General features: G+C 35.1%; 1 protein-coding gene across 8 annotated transcripts in view; it reads left to right on the top strand.

Moving 5' to 3' along the window:
* Window positions 1-20,114, top strand: part of LOC105495599 (branched chain keto acid dehydrogenase E1 subunit beta) — a 267,316-nt gene that overhangs the window by 146,313 nt on the left and 100,889 nt on the right. For 3 of the 8 annotated variants that reach the window (XM_071096814.1, XM_071096813.1, XM_011765349.2), the window contains exon 9: window positions 1,023-1,092. The exons of the other annotated variants lie outside the window; for them this stretch is intronic. In XM_071096814.1, coding sequence (XP_070952915.1) covers window positions 1,023-1,092 — 70 coding nt within the window. The remainder of the gene's footprint in view (window positions 1-1,022; window positions 1,093-20,114) is intronic. 8 annotated transcript variants of the gene reach the window in all.

The following is a 20,114-nucleotide window of genomic DNA, read 5'->3' as shown; positions in this document are numbered from 1 at the left end:
ATCATCCAGGCTTCTACAACATAGGGAGAAGATGGAGTGACTATCCTATGGTAAGTATGAATCCATCTCATGAGAGTCCGTGGTACAGTGGATATACAGCATGCTTATCTAAGCTTAATTACTGGTTCTGTGTATGTACTTGGGCAAGTCACTTAACCTCTCTAGTCCTAACCCCTCATCTGTGAAGCCCACTTAGGGTTATGAAGATTTAATGTAATTATGATATAAAGTGCTTAGTTATAGAAGCAGTTGCTCTGGTTTAGATGGTGAATGAATAGATTGTTTATTGGCTCAGGAATTATGTGATAAGTATTTAAGAATTGTGCTTCTGGTTGTCCCAGGAGATTAGGATTCTTGTTTGGCTTCACTACTGACTAGATAGTATTAACAGTTAAGTCATTTAACTTTGTAGACCCTGGATTCCTTTTATTCACAGCTGTTGAAGTTGAGGATCTTTCATTTGGTAAGCTTGGGAATTCTATTTTGTTTTGCTATTTAAAAACCTAGGTCTCTTGTTGTTAACAATACCTCTATTAACTAATTTGAGTTCTGACTCATCTGCTAGATCTAAATAGCTGTGGAAATGTGAAGCTTTTCACAAATAATAGTATGATTTTTTTCAGATAAGTACATGCAAATGGAGCAAATTGCTTAACTGACATTTTACGATTATGTATTAAAGCATCCTGTTCAAGGTTGGAGGACAGTATAAACTTATTTAAAATGTCTAGTGAACACAGTCTGTCACAAGGATATGGGAAAAAGGCAACATTGTATTAAGATATTATTTGTAACTAAGTGCTTCATTTCCAAGCAGTCTGTCCCTGAAGTGGGTGTAAATCATGTGTCTGTTCTGTGCTTAGAATTCCCCCCTTCTGCCATATGTTTATTGTATAAACCAAGAAGATCATGTATTATCAAGAGACAACTTCTACTCCTGGCCTAAACTTTCAAATATTATTCATACTCTGTTCTCATGAAAAATTATTCTTAGGGTCTGAAAGACCATCGTTTTCTTTTAGGTTTTTCTGTTCGTGTATGGTATTTGCAGCAACCAACATCAACAGCTGGTTTGTTCCCTCATTTTTCAAGGTAATGGGAGGGATTTAAGTTATTAAGAATCAAATTTAACACACAAAAATGCTTTGAACATGAGCTGTGCACACATTTTTTTTTTTGAGTTATTAACCTATTAGACATTGCTGCTGCTGTGGGGACTTTATCATATAAATTTAAAAACTAATATAAACAAATGGAGAATATGCATAGACACAGAAGAAAGACTCAATTTTGTGCCAAAGTAATAGCTAGCGCTATAGCATGCTTACTGTAGGCATTATGTTAAGAGCTTTGCGTGCATTATTTCATTTAAGCATCCCAACTATACTATGTGGTTGGTATTATTACTTCATCATTTTTATAGGCGAAGAAGCTGTCTCAGACAGGTTAAGTAATTTGCCCATGTTCACACAACTAGTGAGCAGAAGTGCTAGGGGTTGGATCCAAGCCACCTGATTGCATAGCCTATACTGAAGTTGCATTTTGAAGTAACAGAAATTTCCTTCATACAACACTGGACTTATTTTTTTTCTCTCTCTCTATCAAATGAGGTGGCAAATTGAGAGATTTCTGGAGAAATTCAGGCCCAAACAATGTTATTGCTGAGATCATTCAGATTATTTTCAACATTAGCATTTAATGAATAAGACTGTGTCTTGAACTGAACATATTTATAAAAGAATTAGAGGAAGGTAACTTAATTCTCCATTTACTGGTGTCTTAGTTGTAAAACCACATTTTGACAAGGTTATTGGTCATAAGTTATTTTAATAGCTTTTCCAAACTTAATTTTCTGAAGTTAATAAAATGATGAGAAAAATTTAGATTATGTTTAAAAGCATTGAGTAAACTAAAACCTAAGTAAAGCTATTTACTTTGCATACATATGGCCACCATCTAAGATGGTTGCTTATCCTTGAAAGGATAATGTTTAAAATAATATTTAAAATAATCTAAACCTAATTTCTTAACATTGAAATTTTTACAAAGTATAGTTATATATAAATCTGATACTATCTTACTGCAAGAGATACTAAATGAGTAACATAAATATTAAGCATAAAAGATTTAACTGGACTGTTACATCCTACTCTCACACAGTTTAAACAAAAGTCAGTTAAATAGATTGTTTTTAAAGTTCTTTATAGTCTACATTTCCTTCTTCCTTCTCTTTCTTTACCCCCTCCTCCTCTCAGCATCATAATCATGATTATCATCATCCCATCACCACTGTCATCATAATCATCATGGCTATCTTTTACATTGTTTTCTTCAAGACATCTGCATCAGTAATTTAATTGTAAGCAACAGAAATGAAGGAGCAGTTTATTTAGAAAGATATCTTGTAGTTTTTAGTTTGAGGACAACCTGAAGAATGAGGCCTGGCAGAGCTGTGCCAAGACAGGCTGCTAGGTTTAAGATGGGGGACAGATGTCAGCAGATATTCATCACTTAGGGCTAAGGTCAGTTGGTTGAGCTCTGGGGCAGAGAGACCAGTCTAGTCCTGTAACACCAGCATGCCATGCAAATGTAAATTTTTGTGTGTGCTAAGACCTACAAACATCTGGCAAGTACCATAGAAGAGGAGGAAACTGCAGATCTCGAGAGGAAGGTTGCAGAAAGCAGTAGATGGTCTTTTCAGGTTTCACCGTTGAGGCAAATGAGTTTTTGGACCTCGTGCACACATGCTGTTTAATCATGTGTCCGGCTTTCTGGAAAGAGTTTTATTTATAATTCTTGGGCTATGTATCCATTTCTTGGTCAAGGGTATGTGGTACTCTTTGATTGACTCTTTGAGAACACTTTATCTTATTAGGAAAGCATAAACTTCCAAAGGAAAAATTACCTAAAGGAGAAGACATGGATGATAGGGAAAAAAGGAACATATCATGTCATATGACTTTACCATGCATAGAAATCATAAATAAAAATAATATTTTTCCTTTGATATAGTAGTCACAGGAGATCTTTTGCCCCCAAATTCATAGCTCTATTTATAGTGTTTTTCTGAATATTACATAGTTTTTTAAATGAATCTTGGTAAAAAAAGATTTTTTAACCATAACATGTTTTTAATCCTGTAGGAGAAGATAATAAGTTTTAGCTTTTATAGACCACTGATTTTTTTCATGGCTTTTGTATTTTAAATAAGTTATTATTAAAATAGAAATTTAAAAAATCTACAGAACTTGAATTAAATTAATTAAATTGTCTTTAGGCAACATTTCATAATAAATTCTGTGCTGAAATAATTATGATCATTACTTTATTACAAAATAACTCTCTAGGATGTTGTATCACTATTAGTGTTTATGTTTTATCGAGGCATGTGCAATGTGCCTCAGGTGTCATCAAGGATGGGCGTTGAATTACCGTTTCCCTTTTTATAATCAACTCCCAAAAGGTGAAAACTTCCCTTCTGGCTTCCTGGTATCCTAATATGTTATTAATTTATTTACTTTATTATTTTATTAATATTTACTTTATTTCTATTTTATCCTGATTGTATCCCCATCTCTCTTAAGGTGTGCATTCTTCTTTTTTCACATGATTTTAATAAGATTCTTTTTGAGAATTTAAATGTTTTCCCTTTAAATTCTATATTATGAAGTGTGATTATAATGTGAGTGATTTTTAAAGTTGTCTGTACACTAATTTTTAAAGATAATTCCAGCAGCCTGGGTGCGATGGCTCATGCCTATAATCCTAGTACTTTGAGAGGCTGAAACAGGAGGATTGCTTGAGCCCTGGAGTTCAAGACCAGCTCAGGCAACATACCGAGACCCCATCTCAACAAAAATAAAAATAAAAAAATTAACCAGGTTGGTGATGTCCACCTTTGGTTCCGTCTACTCTGTAGGTCGAGGCTGGAAAATTACTTGAGCCCAGGAGTTCAAGGTTACAATGAGCTGTGTTCACACCACTGCACTCCAGGCAGACTGACAGAGTAAAATCCTGTCTCTTTTAAAAACACAACACAATAAAACAAAGCAAAAAACTACAAGACAAAGAAGGCTAAGGAATGCCAGAAATCCCCAGAAACTGAGAGAGGCATGGATGATTTCCCTCTCAGAGTCTCTGATAAGGAAGTAACTCTGTTGACAGCTTGATTTTGGACTTTTGGCCTCCTGAACTGAGAGAGAACACATTTCTGTTATCTCCAGACAGTTAGATAGACAGAAGACAGACAAATAGATAAAATTATTTCTTTATATGTGACAAAAAGATCATTCCCTCTCAAATTTCCCAAAATGTGTGAAACAAAAGCTTCATTGTTAGAACAATGCTTTCTTTGGGTGTTTTGAAGAGGAATGTTCGTTGTTTAAAATGAGTCTGATTGCATTGTCACCACATGTTATATCTGCTTTTTCTATATATGTTAAAAAATACATTTAATAATCTTCTGGATTGTATACTCCTTGAAGACAGAGCCAAAGTCCTAATTGTATTGGTTTTATACCTTATTGTACTTTTGCCAACAGTAAATTGCACCTCCATAAACTATAATATGGAAAAGAGATAAGTACCATAATTATTTATGAGGACTATAATATAGAGATTGCTGTTAATATTTTCAAAAACCTATTAGAAATAGGAATGTTTCTATTGTTTTCCAAAAATGAATCATCCTTGAAAGACTTTTCATAATTCATTCCTTTGTTTCCATTGATGGTGGCTTCTATTTTTGTCTGTTTAAAACCATTTTGGTATTAAATTCTCAAATACTTCCATTTACAAAAAAGAAAAGGATAGAAATTCATCAACACCTGTGAAAAGAAAGGAAAAAAAGGAAAAAAATTCAGATCACCACTAACAGCTTATCACTGTGGTACCTGCTCTTACCGAACAGCATGCAGTGGGAAAAACTAAATGTGGAGAAAACAATCAGTTTTCCATGTTATAGGGATCATACAACCAGAAGGATTTTACCACTGTCTTACAATATACAGGGATGCAAGCCATGGGTTTGGGTCCATGTGATTAGAGAACAATGGAAATTTAGTTTCCCAAATTGGAATTTCCTCTGGACTATATCTTAGCCTCCTGAGCATAAAGAATGTGCCTAATATATTGTTTAATGTTTCTTATTTTGTTATTAGAGAAAATGTGAAGGGTGTAAAGTTGTCAAATGTATTATCCTAGTCACTAAAGTTATTTTTGAACAACTGATAAGACAAAAAGCCAGCAGCAGAAATTTGACTACTGGTTCCTGGTGGCCTGACTGTGCCATTAGGGAAGTGATTTGTGCCCTGAGGCTATTTACCTTTGGTTATTTCCCCCCAAAGGCTGAAAGTTCTACAATATGTTTGTCTCTGAATTAAGAAACTGTTCATTTCCCTTTGGATTCTCAAAGTGGCTGCAAATAATAAACTTAAGTCAATAAAATACAGAGTTAGAAGGAAAATGATCCATGTTATTTAACTTCCTCTCTAAATGTCGCATTTTTATGTATTTGCGTGTTTCTTTGTATATACACAGCCATGCATCACTTAACGACAGGAGTACATTCTGAGAAACATGTTGTTAGGCAATTTTGTTGTGCAAATATTACAGAGTGTACTTATATGAATCTAGAACCTAGATAGCCTACTATCCATCTAGGCTATATGGTATAGCCTACTGCTCCTAGACTACGAACCTGTGCAGCATGTTACTGTACTGAATATTGTAGGCAGTTGTAACACAATGGCAAGTATTTGTGTATCAGAACATATCTAAACATAGAAAAGGTACAGTCAAAATACGGTTTATAATCTTATGAGGCTACTGTGGTACATGTGGTCCATTGTTGATCAAAATTTAGTTATGGGCATGATTGTATATACATACATATATATAAAGTTGTTAGACTAAGGAAAATTTGATCCAAATTCATAAAATCATCCATTTTTATAAAGCTTTTTTATACTTTCACTTTTTATTTGGAAAGTGAACAGTCTAATGGTAGCTCTTCCTTGGTTCAATTGGATAGCACTTTTCTCTGTGCTGGTGGAATCTATTAACTCCTTATTAGGCTAAGCTAAATATACTGTGGTTGACATCTTTTGTTGGTGTAGCTTTTTAGTCAGGAGGTATAATTGTTAATAATATTTAGCCATAATAAATGCAGTTGTCTCACAGTACGTATTTTTAAAAATGGCAACATATGGTTCCAAACAGAGACTTCTAATTAGACAATTATTGAGCAACAGGAAAGGATGTTTTCAAATTTGTATACTTATGGTTGTACTCTAAAATCTAGTAGTTTTCTGATGCAGTTTTATAGTTTTCTATCATTATTTACACATACCATATCACATTATTAAGAATAAATTTGCTCACTGGAGTTACAGCATCTTTAATATTATTTATGTGAGACTTCTTTAAAAAGGGAAGAAATCATAATGTTTAGCCTTTCAACAAGTTAGTCTATTGAGTAGCTGCTATGCACTGATGCCCTGAAGCACAGCAGTGAAAAAACAGTCTATCCTGTCATAGGGCTTCTAGTCTGATATCGGACTGATTCACCACTTTTGGTTTAAAATCCTAGTTTCTCTTGTCTTTAATGTCTGTCTGTCTGTTTCTCTTCATCTTTCTTTTTCTGTGAATACACACACACTATACACACACACACGTACACTTATACATATGATACTATATATTGTATATGTGTATGTATACATATATTTTAGTTAAAGATATATAACTCATATAAATTCTTTAAAGATATATATGTATAAATATATCATGAATATACATATGAATAAATAATGTAACAGTATAAGTATCTTGTTTGGGATAATACGTATTAGTGTTAGGCTTCTTCAGAGAGACAGAATCCAAAGGAGATAGATAGATAGATAGATAGATGAATGAGAAGGGATTTATTAAGGGGTTCATTTATATGCTTATGGAGGCTGAGAAGTCCTGCGACAGGCTGTCTGTAAGCTGGAGATTCTGGGATGCTGGTGGAGAGGCTCAGACTAAGTCCAAAGGCCTCAGAACCAGAGAAGACAATGGTGTTACTCTGAGAACCCAGGATGAGTGAGTAGGGAGGTGGTGCTGGTGTAAGTCCTGGAGTCCAAAGGGCTGGAGCCTAGAGTTGTTGCCTAAGGATGGGAGAGGAAGGATATATCCCAGCCCAGCAAATAGAGGGGCACATTTACCTTTTCTCCTTTTTTCCTTTGGACTCCCAGCAGATTGGATGGTGCCTGACTTCAATAAGGACAGATCTTCAAGTTAACACCTTAACTTAACCATTTGACATCTCAAATTAACCACCACAACATATATATATATATAAAATATATATACACACATATATTATATGTATACATATATAAAATAAAATCTATAAATCAGGAGATGAATTGTTTATATATAAGAATAATACATAGTTTAAGAATTTTAATTCTGCCTTTAAATATGCTGTACTATGTATCCTAAGTTTCCCACTTAATGTTCTGGTTCTGTATTATGTCTGCCATATTGATTTTTATCATAGAATTTTGCTTCTGTATTGTTTAAAACAAAACAAAACACAGTGACTGACAAGGCACTGTTTCTGCTGAAAAGTTCAGAAGCATTCAAAGATCACTGCTAGGTTCTGTTCTCACCTGTTCCTCGTCAGCTTTTCATGGTTCAGGTGCCTGAGGAGAAACGGTCATCAAGCTGAGTCAGAGATTCACATTTTCAGGGGTTTGAAGGGGCAATGGGTTGAGACACTCCCTTTTCTGTTTAGAAGCTACCAGAGGAAATATTCAATAAAATTTTGGTATTCTTCCTTAAAAAGCATCAACCTTGTAAACATCTTTTCATCACTGGCCTGTAGTTCCGTTGAGTAAAATACTCTAAATCAGTATGCATTGGGTCTGATGCATTGGGATTAAAGGTAAGGATCAGGGGAGAAGCCCAAGGGGGCAGGATGCCTGGATGGCTCCAAGGCTCCCCCAAGCACCGGGAGAGTGAGTACCTGCCTTTTCCCAGCCCCAGGTTGCTGATTTGGGGGCTACTATCTAAGCAGTGATCCTGATGAGGGGAGTAGACAATGCAAGGTGTGTACATGTATTCCTTGATGTATTATTTGATGAGAGTTAGTGAAAAAAAAGCATCCATTTTAGCAACATTCATACATTCTAAAACATGCTCAAGTAACAACATGAAGACATAAGTTATATTTTTCACTTTTACACTGTAAATCTTGGGGTTGTAATTTCCTTCCAAACTCCTCCCCAGTACTTTCTTTCAAGCTGTAGTTAGAGTGTAGGTCTTATGCCTCAAGTTACTGTTTGCTACTTTATTTGCAAATGTTTTTTCCTCAATATGAGGCGATTGCTGTAAGATGTCCTGGCATGGGGAGTGGTATCATATTGTGGTTTCTAAAAGTGGTCCTGAAACAGTTTAGTATTGAAGGCAGTGTAGATATACTTAATATTATTAATTTCCCCACTTAATTTTGTTGAAAAACCTGACCTTTGACATTTTCCAGATTAGATATTGGACTCTTTGATGGCTGCAGCTTATTGAGAATTTGAAGACTTATGTCTTGAATGTCTTTCTTCAGCCATTCCTCCCTCCCCACTATCTTGCTCACTGATCAACAGCTTGCTGCTGCTCCAAGCCAGCTACGATATTATGGTTTCAGTGTCATTCATGCAGTCAGTTGTGTTCCAATTTCAGAATTATAGTTGGCTGTCCCAGGGTAAAGTGATATGCTTTGGCATCATAAAGTTGTAGGACCAGGGAGCAATAACATTGAAAGTTATGTCAAGATTCCACCCTCAGGGAGGTTTCCTGGTTACATTTGAGGCTGTGGTTTAAAATACATGAACTTCATATAGCATAGGTAAAAATGTGTGAAAAGGGTGCATTTATAAATACAACTACACAAATTGTAGGTCATACAATTTTATAGTAGATGTGAGAAATGGTCATTTTTCTTTGAGACAGATTTATAAATGATTTCTTAAGTTATTTGGGACTCTAGGTAGCCAAAAGAATAATGATACCCTAACATGTTTCTTTTAATTTATTGGAAATAATGATGACATTAATCATCATCAGAACTAAAGGGATACTGTAAAGTAGATTCAAAAACACCAATTTATATGCTTAATAGAAATTAATTTATGATGAGTAAACCACAAAACCCAAATCTGAATTTTATTTTCGAATGTAGTTAAGATGTACCAAGTGAAAGTGGAGGTATAGTAACCTCTGGTACCATGACAGTAGTGATGATGAGAAGATAAATAGCTACAACTCCAACCCCACACCATGACTCTATGAAAAGAACTTCCTAGTCTTATCCTCATCATTTAGGTCTTTGGATTTTCCAGCCCCTGTTTTGTATTGGTCCTGAATTAAACCTGGTTACTTTCACAGTACCACCTTTATTGTCTTCCTTTGCTTTAAAACATTGGTTGTGGCTTTTTTACTTCCTCTTCATACCTGTTGATATACTGGTTCTAGACACCACTCTCACTGCTAGTTGCCTGGCCCAGCTGTCAATACTGATGGCCAAAATAAGCCATTTAGTAAAAACTGGTGGTAATGTTGTGTGTGTGTGGTAATAAAATACAATCTTACCATTTATCTTTTATGTAATGTTTTGAGAAAACTGTATTTTGGATAACTTAGTAAAACTTCTTTTAGTCAATAAAACTGCATCTCATCTATTGCGGATGTTCTTGGTATAAGATTTCTCCTATGAGGGACTAAAAATTATTGGGTCTCTTGAAACTGGAAACAGATTCTCACTCTTTCAGTAGTATATAAACACACTGGAGGGCTCCTGATAAGGGCACCAGGAGTGCTTCCGAAGTACGGTACATCACCAAGGACAATATGGGGAAGAGCTTCAGAGCCATAGAATCCTTTTTCCTGCATATTTAAAATTCCAAATGCAATAATTGTCCACTTATGATGTCATTTTGGAACATATAGCAGGACTACTGAACGCTTAAATTTACACATTATCTTGAATAGTTCATTGTTTTTCTGGGTTTTAGAAGCACGTGGTGAAGATATGGCTCAAATTTCTTTCTGTTGAACCACTTGGTCTGCTTTGCTAAATGCAACTTTACTTCAAAATGGATGTTTATACTGGTAAATATCCACAAAATATTTGGGAAGGCCGGAATGGAAGTCTGCCTAATTCGGTGTATAATTTTGTGGGCAAAGATAACATAACAGAAAGTGCATCTTGATATTTGGGAAAAAAAAAAAAAAAAGATCGTTTTGCCAAAGATGTTTCCTTAAAGTATAGGTTGCAAACTCTTGGACAGAATCTGGCCTGGTGAAACATGTTTTGGTTGGCTTTCATAGTATTAAAAAAGAATAAAAAGGAAATGAGTTTGGCCCCCTAAGTCAGAGACTGTGTTCTCTTATAGTCCACACCATCTTCTTCTGCTTATTGCCTTAGTTGTTCCCATTGCTTCTTGAGGTCAGGAGATATTTGTTTCATGACTCTTGCTAAATGAAAGCTGTTTGCAGTCTGTGATTTGTGTACCGCATCCTTTAAGTTGTTGTCAGACTGGGAAGATGAACCTCCTTTTCTTCCTCTTTCTTCTTGTTACTCTTGGCTTCATTTCCAATTCGGGCAATAGCAGGCCTCAAGTGGACTTTGGGAAAGGACAAATGGAAGGATGGGAAGAAAGCCCGTCCGTGCTCTCCAGCAGTGGTCCTTGGCCATCAGAAGGGGTGGAGACAACCAGGGGAAAGCCTGCTCGCTGCCAGTCTGTGGCCAGGGGAGGAGGGGGAAAGAAAAACTCGTTACTCACCTTGCCTTCCTGTCTGCTTTCTTCTTGTCCCTGTATTTTTCAGACATTTGCAGCTGAGGTCAGTTTATCCCTACTCATTCATTCAGCAAATAGTCTTGAGGTCTGCTGAATGTGGAGCATCACACCCTGCTAGTGGTAGGCAGTAGGGGAAGATACCACGATAATAAGACACGAATCCACCACTCTCACCAGTGTGGTTTTTGCTTGCTTGTGAGACTTTCATGTTTCTTCTGTATCCTTTCTTACCCAGCCTTATTGTCTCTCTAGAATTATTATTCTTATTTCTTAAAGGGTAGCTCTTCGGTTGAGAGTACACAGTGATTGCTTAACACTTTCTTCTGGATGTTGAGTAGATTATTCTTAGAGACCTGCTTTTCCTTTGAGTGATCAGGATAATTTTCAGCATTTTTTTTTTCAGTAGGCTCTATTAGCTTTAGTCTATGTTTTCTTCCTCTACTATTCTTTGAATGGGGCTGTATCAGTTTGTACAGGCTCATTTGCCCATAACCAGAGTGTGGGGTTCGCTTTGATTCTGCTCTCAATTTGTTTGCTGCGAGAATCTCCTCAGATTTCCACCCAAAGGGTAGAGCGTGCAGTTCCCAGCTTGATCTCTGGTGTAGAAGCTCTGTTGTACAGGTAAGGTCTTCTCCTATGTGGCCAGCTTTACACTTGTTTTTCTGCCACTGAGCTAGGGGTCATACACTGAAGGGCCTGCAGAGATTAGGCAGATGAAACGAAATTAGTGAAGCAGTATGCAACCTATTGTAGCTGTGGAAGGGATTTAAAGGCAGTATTTCTAAAGTGCTTTGTCCTTTTAAGTGGAATTTGCCCATGACCAAATATGGTATTTGGGTATTTAATATGATACCCTGGCTCTGAAACCGTTTCTTAAATTTTTCTGAATTTTTTTGACCCCGGTAACATACAAATACACATGCACACACATATGACTATTTTAAACCAGAAGTCCGGTATTTTACATCTTTTGGAGTCCTCTGAGAATCAAGTCTCAGAACTGAGATTCCTTATTTCAGGGATCTGAACATTTAGTAGCTTTTGACAAATATATTCCCAAAATATTTCTCAAAAGACTTATGGCAATGTAAGGAAGATTTTAACTATGTACCTTTGTCAGAATTTAAATTTAAATTACTTTGTGACATTAATGGGTGAAATGCCACTTTGTCCTTATTTTTAAACTTATTTTAAAAAATTAATAGAGCAATGGAACATTTTCTTTGTATAGTAGTGGTGTTTTCTTTTTTCTAATAATTAGTTATTTTATTCATAGACAATATAGAAAAATGATCAACTTTTTATGATAAAGTAAGCCAAGCACAAAATCTTCTTGGATCACTCCTCAAAAAAGTAAAATACTATCATTCATAACCTAAGCTATTATAAGTAAATCTCACTTCTTCTGGTATAATAGACAGTAACATGTTACTGTTATAGTCCTTGTCAGTGAAAGCATTGCAGAATAAAGAATTATGAGTCAAATAGGAATGGATTGTTGATATTTTTCTGCATTTGAGGAAAGAAAATGACTGAGCTTTTTCCCTGAACAAAAGGATTTAAATCTAGATAACAATTGATATTTAAATATTAAATTGTATTTCTGGAGAACTATTATTATTGTATCTTCTCACTAATATCCCATTAGCAATAATATAATTTTTGACTTTAAGATTTCTGTGCCTCTGTTGTGCCACTGCTGTCCATTGGGGGTGACAGAGCGAGACCTTGTCTCAAAACAAACAAATGAATAAAACACAATAAATTTCTGTGCCTCTGTATTCCTACCTTCTCTATTAAATAATCAATGAATATTTTACAGACAAATAATACTATTTCTGCTAAAGAATTCTTTTCCTGAATCCACTTGTCACATTAAAACCTTAAATACATAATTTAAACCCTGTGATCTTGGATTTAATGAAAGCACGTAAGTTATATATTTTATTTCTCTCTATGCCATTTTAGTTATATACACTAAAAAAGATATGTGTAATTTTTGCTGAAATATCCTTTGAGTTTTACTCCAGCACTTTTTTGAGTCATACCCAAAAACCCGAAAGATTTTAAGCCTTGCCCGTGTATTATGAACTACACATAATTTTTGTTTCGTAATGGGCCAAAAATTCATTTATTCCAACAGAATTGGACCAGGTTTTAGAAAATAGGACCATTTATCCATGGTGATACAGAAGTGTAGCAGTGTTTATACTTTTGATCATTCCTTAGGGAAGCATGACCTTGGTAGACAACCAGCTGGCTTCAGGGAAAATTGTACCCTTGATACGTGCTTAAAACAGCAGTGTAAAATGTAACTGGCTGACAATCTTGGTTTTGGTTAGGGTCACTTTCTTCTTATTCACGGTATGCTGGGAGTACAAGGGATGATGTCAGTTTCTACCCTTTGGAACTCTTATGATGGCCAGACATAGTATTTCCCTCTGTTGTCAACACTTGAGAAAATTTGCCAAGTGGAGACTTATGAATTGAAAACAGAGGATATTAGTAATTGTTGTTTTAAGAAGAGAAAAATTCATTTTTCAATATTATTTTAGAAAAGAACAAAGGAGTTGAAATTTAAAATTCTAGGAAAACTTGTTTCTAACAAAAGTAAATTGATTTTTAATACCAGTATCATGCTTTTCCTTGTTACTTATTATTATTTAAAATAATCTTTAAATTCTTTCTTTCTTGGGTATGCTTTGCCCTAGGGCATTGTGGCAACATACAGTACAACCCTTTAGGTACCTGGGTTAACTCCTTTTTGCTTCCCCAGTATTAGCACATATGGCTCAAGAAGTTGTTTTAATATGAACTGATGTCCTTTGGAATTTATACAACATTAAAAGTTAATTGAGAGATTGCATGTAATACTCAAATAAGATGATGAAAGTGATTTTCTGGTTTGTACTAATGTTCAAAATTTTCTTAGTTGGCATTATTTATCTCCTAATTACTGGCACAATATGGAGCAAAGCTGTGAGGCTCAGAGGTTCTCTAGTGTGTAACTTGTCTCCTTTATTTCTATAGCAGTGAATGATAGGTGCTGTTACCATGTATAAGTTATCTCTAAGATTCTGATTAGCCAGCCGATTTACCATTGAAGATTTTTCAGGAGAGGAGTGCTGTCGTGGATAAGCTGTCTGGCAGAGGATGTGTGACATTGATGATGTTAGGAACATTTTTCCCTGTGTCTCTTTCAGAATGGAGGATGGTGAGGAAAACAGAATGTGATGCTTTTTAAGGAAAGAGGACATGGTAAACAATTGAGATTTGATTATATATTTTTCCATATGGAATATCATATTCTGAAAAGATTTTCTTTCCAATCCTCAAAGGGGCCAGTTTAAGAAATTAGATGTATTAAGCACCTTTGAAACACTATATCAACAGCAAAACATAAAACAGGGGGATTCAAAAATGGAGAAAGGACTCAAATAGACATTTCTCCAAAAAAGATGCCAATGGCCATTAAGCACCTGAAAATTGCTCAATACCACTAATTATTAGGGAAATACAAATCACAATCACAATGAGATACCACCTCATTCCCATTGGGATGGCTACTGTCAAAACTACAGAAAATAAGTGTTGGCACAGATGTGGAGAAATTGCATCTCTTGTGCCCTGTTGGTGGGAATGTAAAATGGTGTAGGCTCTGTGGAAATTAGTATGGCTGTTTCTGAAAATACTAAACAGTTATGGCATGACCCAGCAATTCCACTTCTGGGTATACATACATAAGAAGTGAAAGCAGGGACTCAAACAGATATTTGTACACCTATGTTCATAGCAGCAGTACTCACAGTAGCCAAAAGGTAAAAGGAACTTACGCATCCATCGATAGATGAATGTATAAACAAAATCTGATATATACATACAGTGGGATATTACTCAGTTTTCAAAGGAGGGAAATTTTGACACATGATACAGCATAGATGAACTTTGAAAACATTATGCAACGTGAAATAAGACAGTCACAAAATGGCAGATATTATATGAATCCATTTGTATAAGGTTTCTAAACCAGTCAGATTCATAGAGACAGAAAGTAGAATGACACCAAGGGCTTGGAGGGAGAGGGAATGAGGAGTTATTGTTTAGTGGCTACAGAGTTTTACTAGGGAAGATGGATAAGGACTAGAGATGGATGGTCATGATGGTTGTATAATAACATGAATGTACTTAATGCCACAGAACCGTACAATTAAAAATGATTAAAATGGGAAAACGAAACTATCTTTATGGAATTTTTCAGTCATCTTGTAATTATAACCTGAATGCTAAACTTGGAGCAATATAATATGCATTAACACCGTGGTAACAAAGTAATCACTTGAATGAAGGTAAACTGCTGGAATGAATGAATGATAAATATAGTGGAATGATACTGACAATGGTCTTTGTGGTTGGGACTGTTTTTTTATTGTTGTTTAGCATTGGCATTTCCCCAGTGGACTATCAGCCAGTCATGTGTGGAGGAGGTCATGCTGATTAACAAATGACTAGGCATATATTAATACATTTGTTAACCTGTGATTAATTGTGAGGTTTTTCTGGCTAACTTGTTACATGCACTTGGCTACAAAACAAGAAAACATCTCAAAAAATGTGTCTAATTCATTTGCATTGATATTTGAAGTTCATCAAAAGTCTTTGTGGTTCTAAATTTGCCAAATACTGTGCAGTAGCTCTTGAACTCTCTCTTTTTTATTTATTAGAAGAGCATAAGCATATTTACAAGAAGGCTTTAGTTATGTGGTACTTCCAAATGCCTCCTGCCATTCATTGCCAACTCCAAAGAAAAAGCCTGGAAGAGCCAGGAAGGGTCTTGTAAGGATAGAAAGTGTAGAAGATGCAGCACCCTGATTGTGTTTCAAAAGTACAACTTGGCTTTTTAGTAGTCCTTTTCAACAGTTTTCTAAAATTCTGTGACATGGAAGTCAACAGTATTGATAGCCAAATCACATGTTACAATTTCTTTTCTTCAGAGAAACAGATTGTGTTGAGGTGGAGATAAGGTATAAGTTTATGAAAATGTTTTTAAAAGCTGGTAAGTAAGAGTGAAGATACAAAAACAACCTGACAAGCAGCTACTTCAATCTTTGAAATAAATTGTTTTGGGAGAAATAATTTTGTTGCTACCTACAGTTGGCTATGCTTTGTTTGATGTTTAAGCTGACAGGGAAATGGGGCAAAAAACTTTGAAAGCATTTGTTTACTATTTGCCCATGTTTAACTACATCTCTAATAAATGTCCACTAGTCCAGTACAATACCTTTGCCACCATGGTGACCTTTTTTCAATAGGAACGGGAAACTTGTGTTCAGTACCAACTCAGTGTTTGTGTATTTGTTACCATCATGCATGTTAAAAAAGGTACATAGAAGCATGTATTTATTGTACTGCGAACTCCTTATTCTAAAACGAGTTTGGAGTAGAAAAAATAGGTGGAGAGAGTTGGCCCAGGGTAGTCCTCTATTACAATTAGAAAGATTACAGCTTAGGTTTTAGGACTTCTCTTTCAGCATCCTAATAACGTTACTAGTCCCCTCTAAGATTTGAAAGGCATTGGAAACTTCCAGGCTTGAAGAGTTATTCATGTAAATTACTGTGTCTGTGTGCTTTTTGGGGGATCAATATAAGCAACATTTATTGAGCAGCCACATATACAAAGTATTAGGTATTCTAGTTAGGTACAGAATATTTTATAGTTCTGAATTTCATGCTCTTGAATGATTTGGAGTGCTGAAGGAGATAATATAGACACCACCACCCCACCCCATGAAAAAAAATTCCTCAAAACAAAGAAACAAAGATACTTAGGTCCTTTTTTAAGCTGTTTATCTTTTACTAATATACAAACAGCACAATTTGCTCAATGTAATATCTATTTGCCATGTGCTGTGTTCTGCAGTAGGCATTATAAGTAAGAGTTTCTGTCTTCAAACTTGTAATTTAGAGTAAGATTGGAGGATTAGTCAGACATGTCTATACAGTGCTGTAGTGTGAGGTAAATTGTGTGTCTTCCTAAGAGAGAGAGGTACAGCAGTGTGTGCTGCCTTCACCTTATTACTGTACTTGATTCTTGCTCTTGTAACCTGGTTTTAGGTTTCATATAATATTTTGCATTGTCAGCTCCCTAAAATTCTACTGGGAGATGGTCACTAGTACGTAGACAATCTGACAAGAAAAAGAAGCAAAGGTACTATGGGGTTTGATATAAGGGAAAGCCCAGCTGGTTGGGGGGACCAGGGGGAAAGGGCTGTGTGAGATGGGTCTTGAGGGAGGGATAGAATGTCAGCCAATGTGGAAAAGGAAGTCTGAGGCGGAAAACTATCGATCACATTCACAGAGTTGTGAGGGGACTGACATGCCTGGAGCATAGAGGGACTATTAGAAAGCAAGTTGGAAAGGTAAGGTTGATTGACTGACAGGAACATGTTTATCTGAAATATTTTGAAGTAGCTTTCAGAAAGTGTCCACTTTTAATTTTGCAAAAGCAGATTTCTTAGGTTCTTCAGTATTTCAGTTCTGATTATACAAATCATTGAGGAAAAAAAGAACCAGTGAGGATGTACAAAAATTTCCCGAATGTTTTATTTCTTTGTCAACATTATTTGCTTATTTTTCAGCTCTTTATGCAATTGTCTTTGTGCTCTGCTTGTTCCTTTTTGTACTTTTTCCACATGGGTGGTAAAGCCCTGACAATTTAATTTTTCTTGGTTTACACTTTCCTACAGTACTAAAATATGTGTAACCCCCTCACTAACATCTTAGCCAAAATGGAGTTTTCAGGACTTTCTCTGAAACTCAGGACTGTTTTTTTATTGTTGTTTAGCATTGGCATTTCTCCAGTGGAATATCAGCCAGTCATGTGTGGAGGAGGTCATGCTGATTAACAAATGACTAGGCATATATTAATACATTTGTTAACCTGTGATTAATTGTGAGGTTTTTCTGGCTAACTTGTTACATGCTCTTGGCTACAAAACAAGAAAACATCTCAAAAAATGCGTCTAATTCATTTGCATTGATACTTGAAGTTCATCAATATCCTATCCTTAATGATTCTAAATTGTATAAATAATATGTTCTTGATTAACGAAGTATATGTGCTATGATTTTACCATTAGTTGTACTTACACGTTTGCATTACACATAGGAGGTTCTCTTGATTTCAGAAGGAACTGATACAGACCAGCTTTGGTGTTTCTTTTGCTTTCAATTAGCTTTATATTCAGATGGAAAATATTAAAAGGGCTATAAGTTGCCTATCCAAAATATTGCTTTTTTTTTTTTTTTTTTTTTTTAAACCTTATCAGCAGACAGAATAGGCTGCTGTACTTGGTGTAGGTAAGGTTGAATTGTCTGTATGGAAACAATCTTGCTATAGATTTTGAGGAAAAAATAAAATAAAAAATATAGATAGATGATAAACGTTTTGCTTTTCAAATGTCAGTGTTGTACTTTTAGGCATATGGAAACTTTATGGTTTGCCTATCTGTATCAGTTCTCCTAGAATGACAACTTAACAGTTTTCCTGGTTGGACTGTGTTAAAATCTTTAAAGGCTATATACACTAAAACATATGTCTAATGTTTGGGCAGCCAAAGTCTGTGCAATCATTTTAACCGAGTATAACTTAGCAGCTGTCTTATTACCACAAATATCTTATTGTTAAAACTACATTAAAATATCATCAGTTTGGAGCCTGCTACTTCATAATTAAATTGTTCTGGGATGTGGTCAAGTATATACTTCTGAACTACCTTAAAAATGGATTGTGCTAAGAATGCAATAGCATAAATAAATTAAAAGAGGACATGCATAATAAAGTTAAACAATTTGTTTTAATAGAGTTTTAATCTAATTAACTTTTCTTGAGTGTCTACAATGTTCAGAGCACTGTGCTAGACATTCTGCATAGGTTAATTTATGGCCATTCATAAAGACGTTTGGGTAGAAAGAATATGGATAATGGGGAAAAGTCATGGAGTGGCCAAACAAGAAACAAGTTCAGGGTTGCAGCAGAACAGGGATGCCTTGATATATCTGCCTTTGGCAATGCCATGTGTACAGGGTTGGGATTCTGATTGCTGCTATTGTGATAGTGTGGCACTAATGCTCTGCTGGACGGAATGACTGAAGTGGTGAGAAAACTACGAGCTTTTCAGGACTGTTTTTAATGCTTTTTTGACAAATCTTTTAGAACAAATCTTTTGTTCCTTTGCAGGGAACAAAGTCCTTTTGTTTTGTAGCAGAGGACAAGGAGTGTCCTCAGTTATTCAGAGTCCTGATCTTCAATTGGCTTAGCTCTCTCTGATGCCATTTGTCACCCGTAACTCATTGGTGCTCCATCTGCCATAGGCTGGAATCCAGGAATAGTACTTAGTGGTAAAAAATTGGAGAAGTAGATACTTGCAAATCCAGCCTTACGTGATCTTTCCTGGCTTTGATAGGTTCAGCTTTCACCCCGAAAAGTTGTTTAAACACTTTTAATTTGTTTCAAGTGATGAAATGAATTTATCTCAGAAGAAAATTTAAAAACCTTAAAATTTATTTTCTTTGGAAGAAAATATTTTTAGAATAATTATTAGTATTGTATTTATAATTATTTATCTTAAAAAGATTAATGGCTATCTCCATTGAAATATACTTTATTAATTTTTACTAAGTACATCAAAATGCTAAATGTGGTTAGGGGAATTTCTTGACAGTTACATATTATTTTGGCTAGATATGTGAACATTAAAAGCCTGTTAAAGGGGACAAAAATATGTACTTTAATCAGAATATCTAATTAAAATAGAAAGAATAGAAAGAGTAACATTTTCTTGTTTTGTAGATTTATAAAGATCTCATTTTCACTATACTAACAGTGTTAATTTCCAAAGCAGTATAGAAAAGCAATCTTCAGGAATTTTATCAAATTAAAATTGTGAATGATAAAAAGCATATAACAAATTTCTACTACACCTCACAAAATGATTGAACTATTTTCAGACAGTTCAATATATGCTAATTGAATGTGTCTGAAAATATCAGTCTTCTAAATTTTTGCATTTTCAGAATTTTGACATAATACATTTTAATACTTTTAGACATTGGCAATGATTTTTAAGAAGCAAAAATGAATCTTAAGTGCTTTCCAAATTAAGTGAAGTAATTAAATGTAAAATACTCAGCTCAGAGCCTAGCACATAGCAATTTTTGTGACAATCATTGTTTATGATTGTGATTGTTACTTCTGGCTCTTCTCTTCTTGCTGCACTATTT

Source organism: Macaca nemestrina, chromosome 5, assembly GCF_043159975.1.
Source record: "Macaca nemestrina isolate mMacNem1 chromosome 5, mMacNem.hap1, whole genome shotgun sequence".
NCBI lineage: Eukaryota > Metazoa > Chordata > Mammalia > Primates > Cercopithecidae > Macaca > Macaca nemestrina.
The sequence above is the reverse complement of the archived record's forward strand: the minus strand, read 5'-3'. Positions and strand labels throughout refer to the sequence as shown.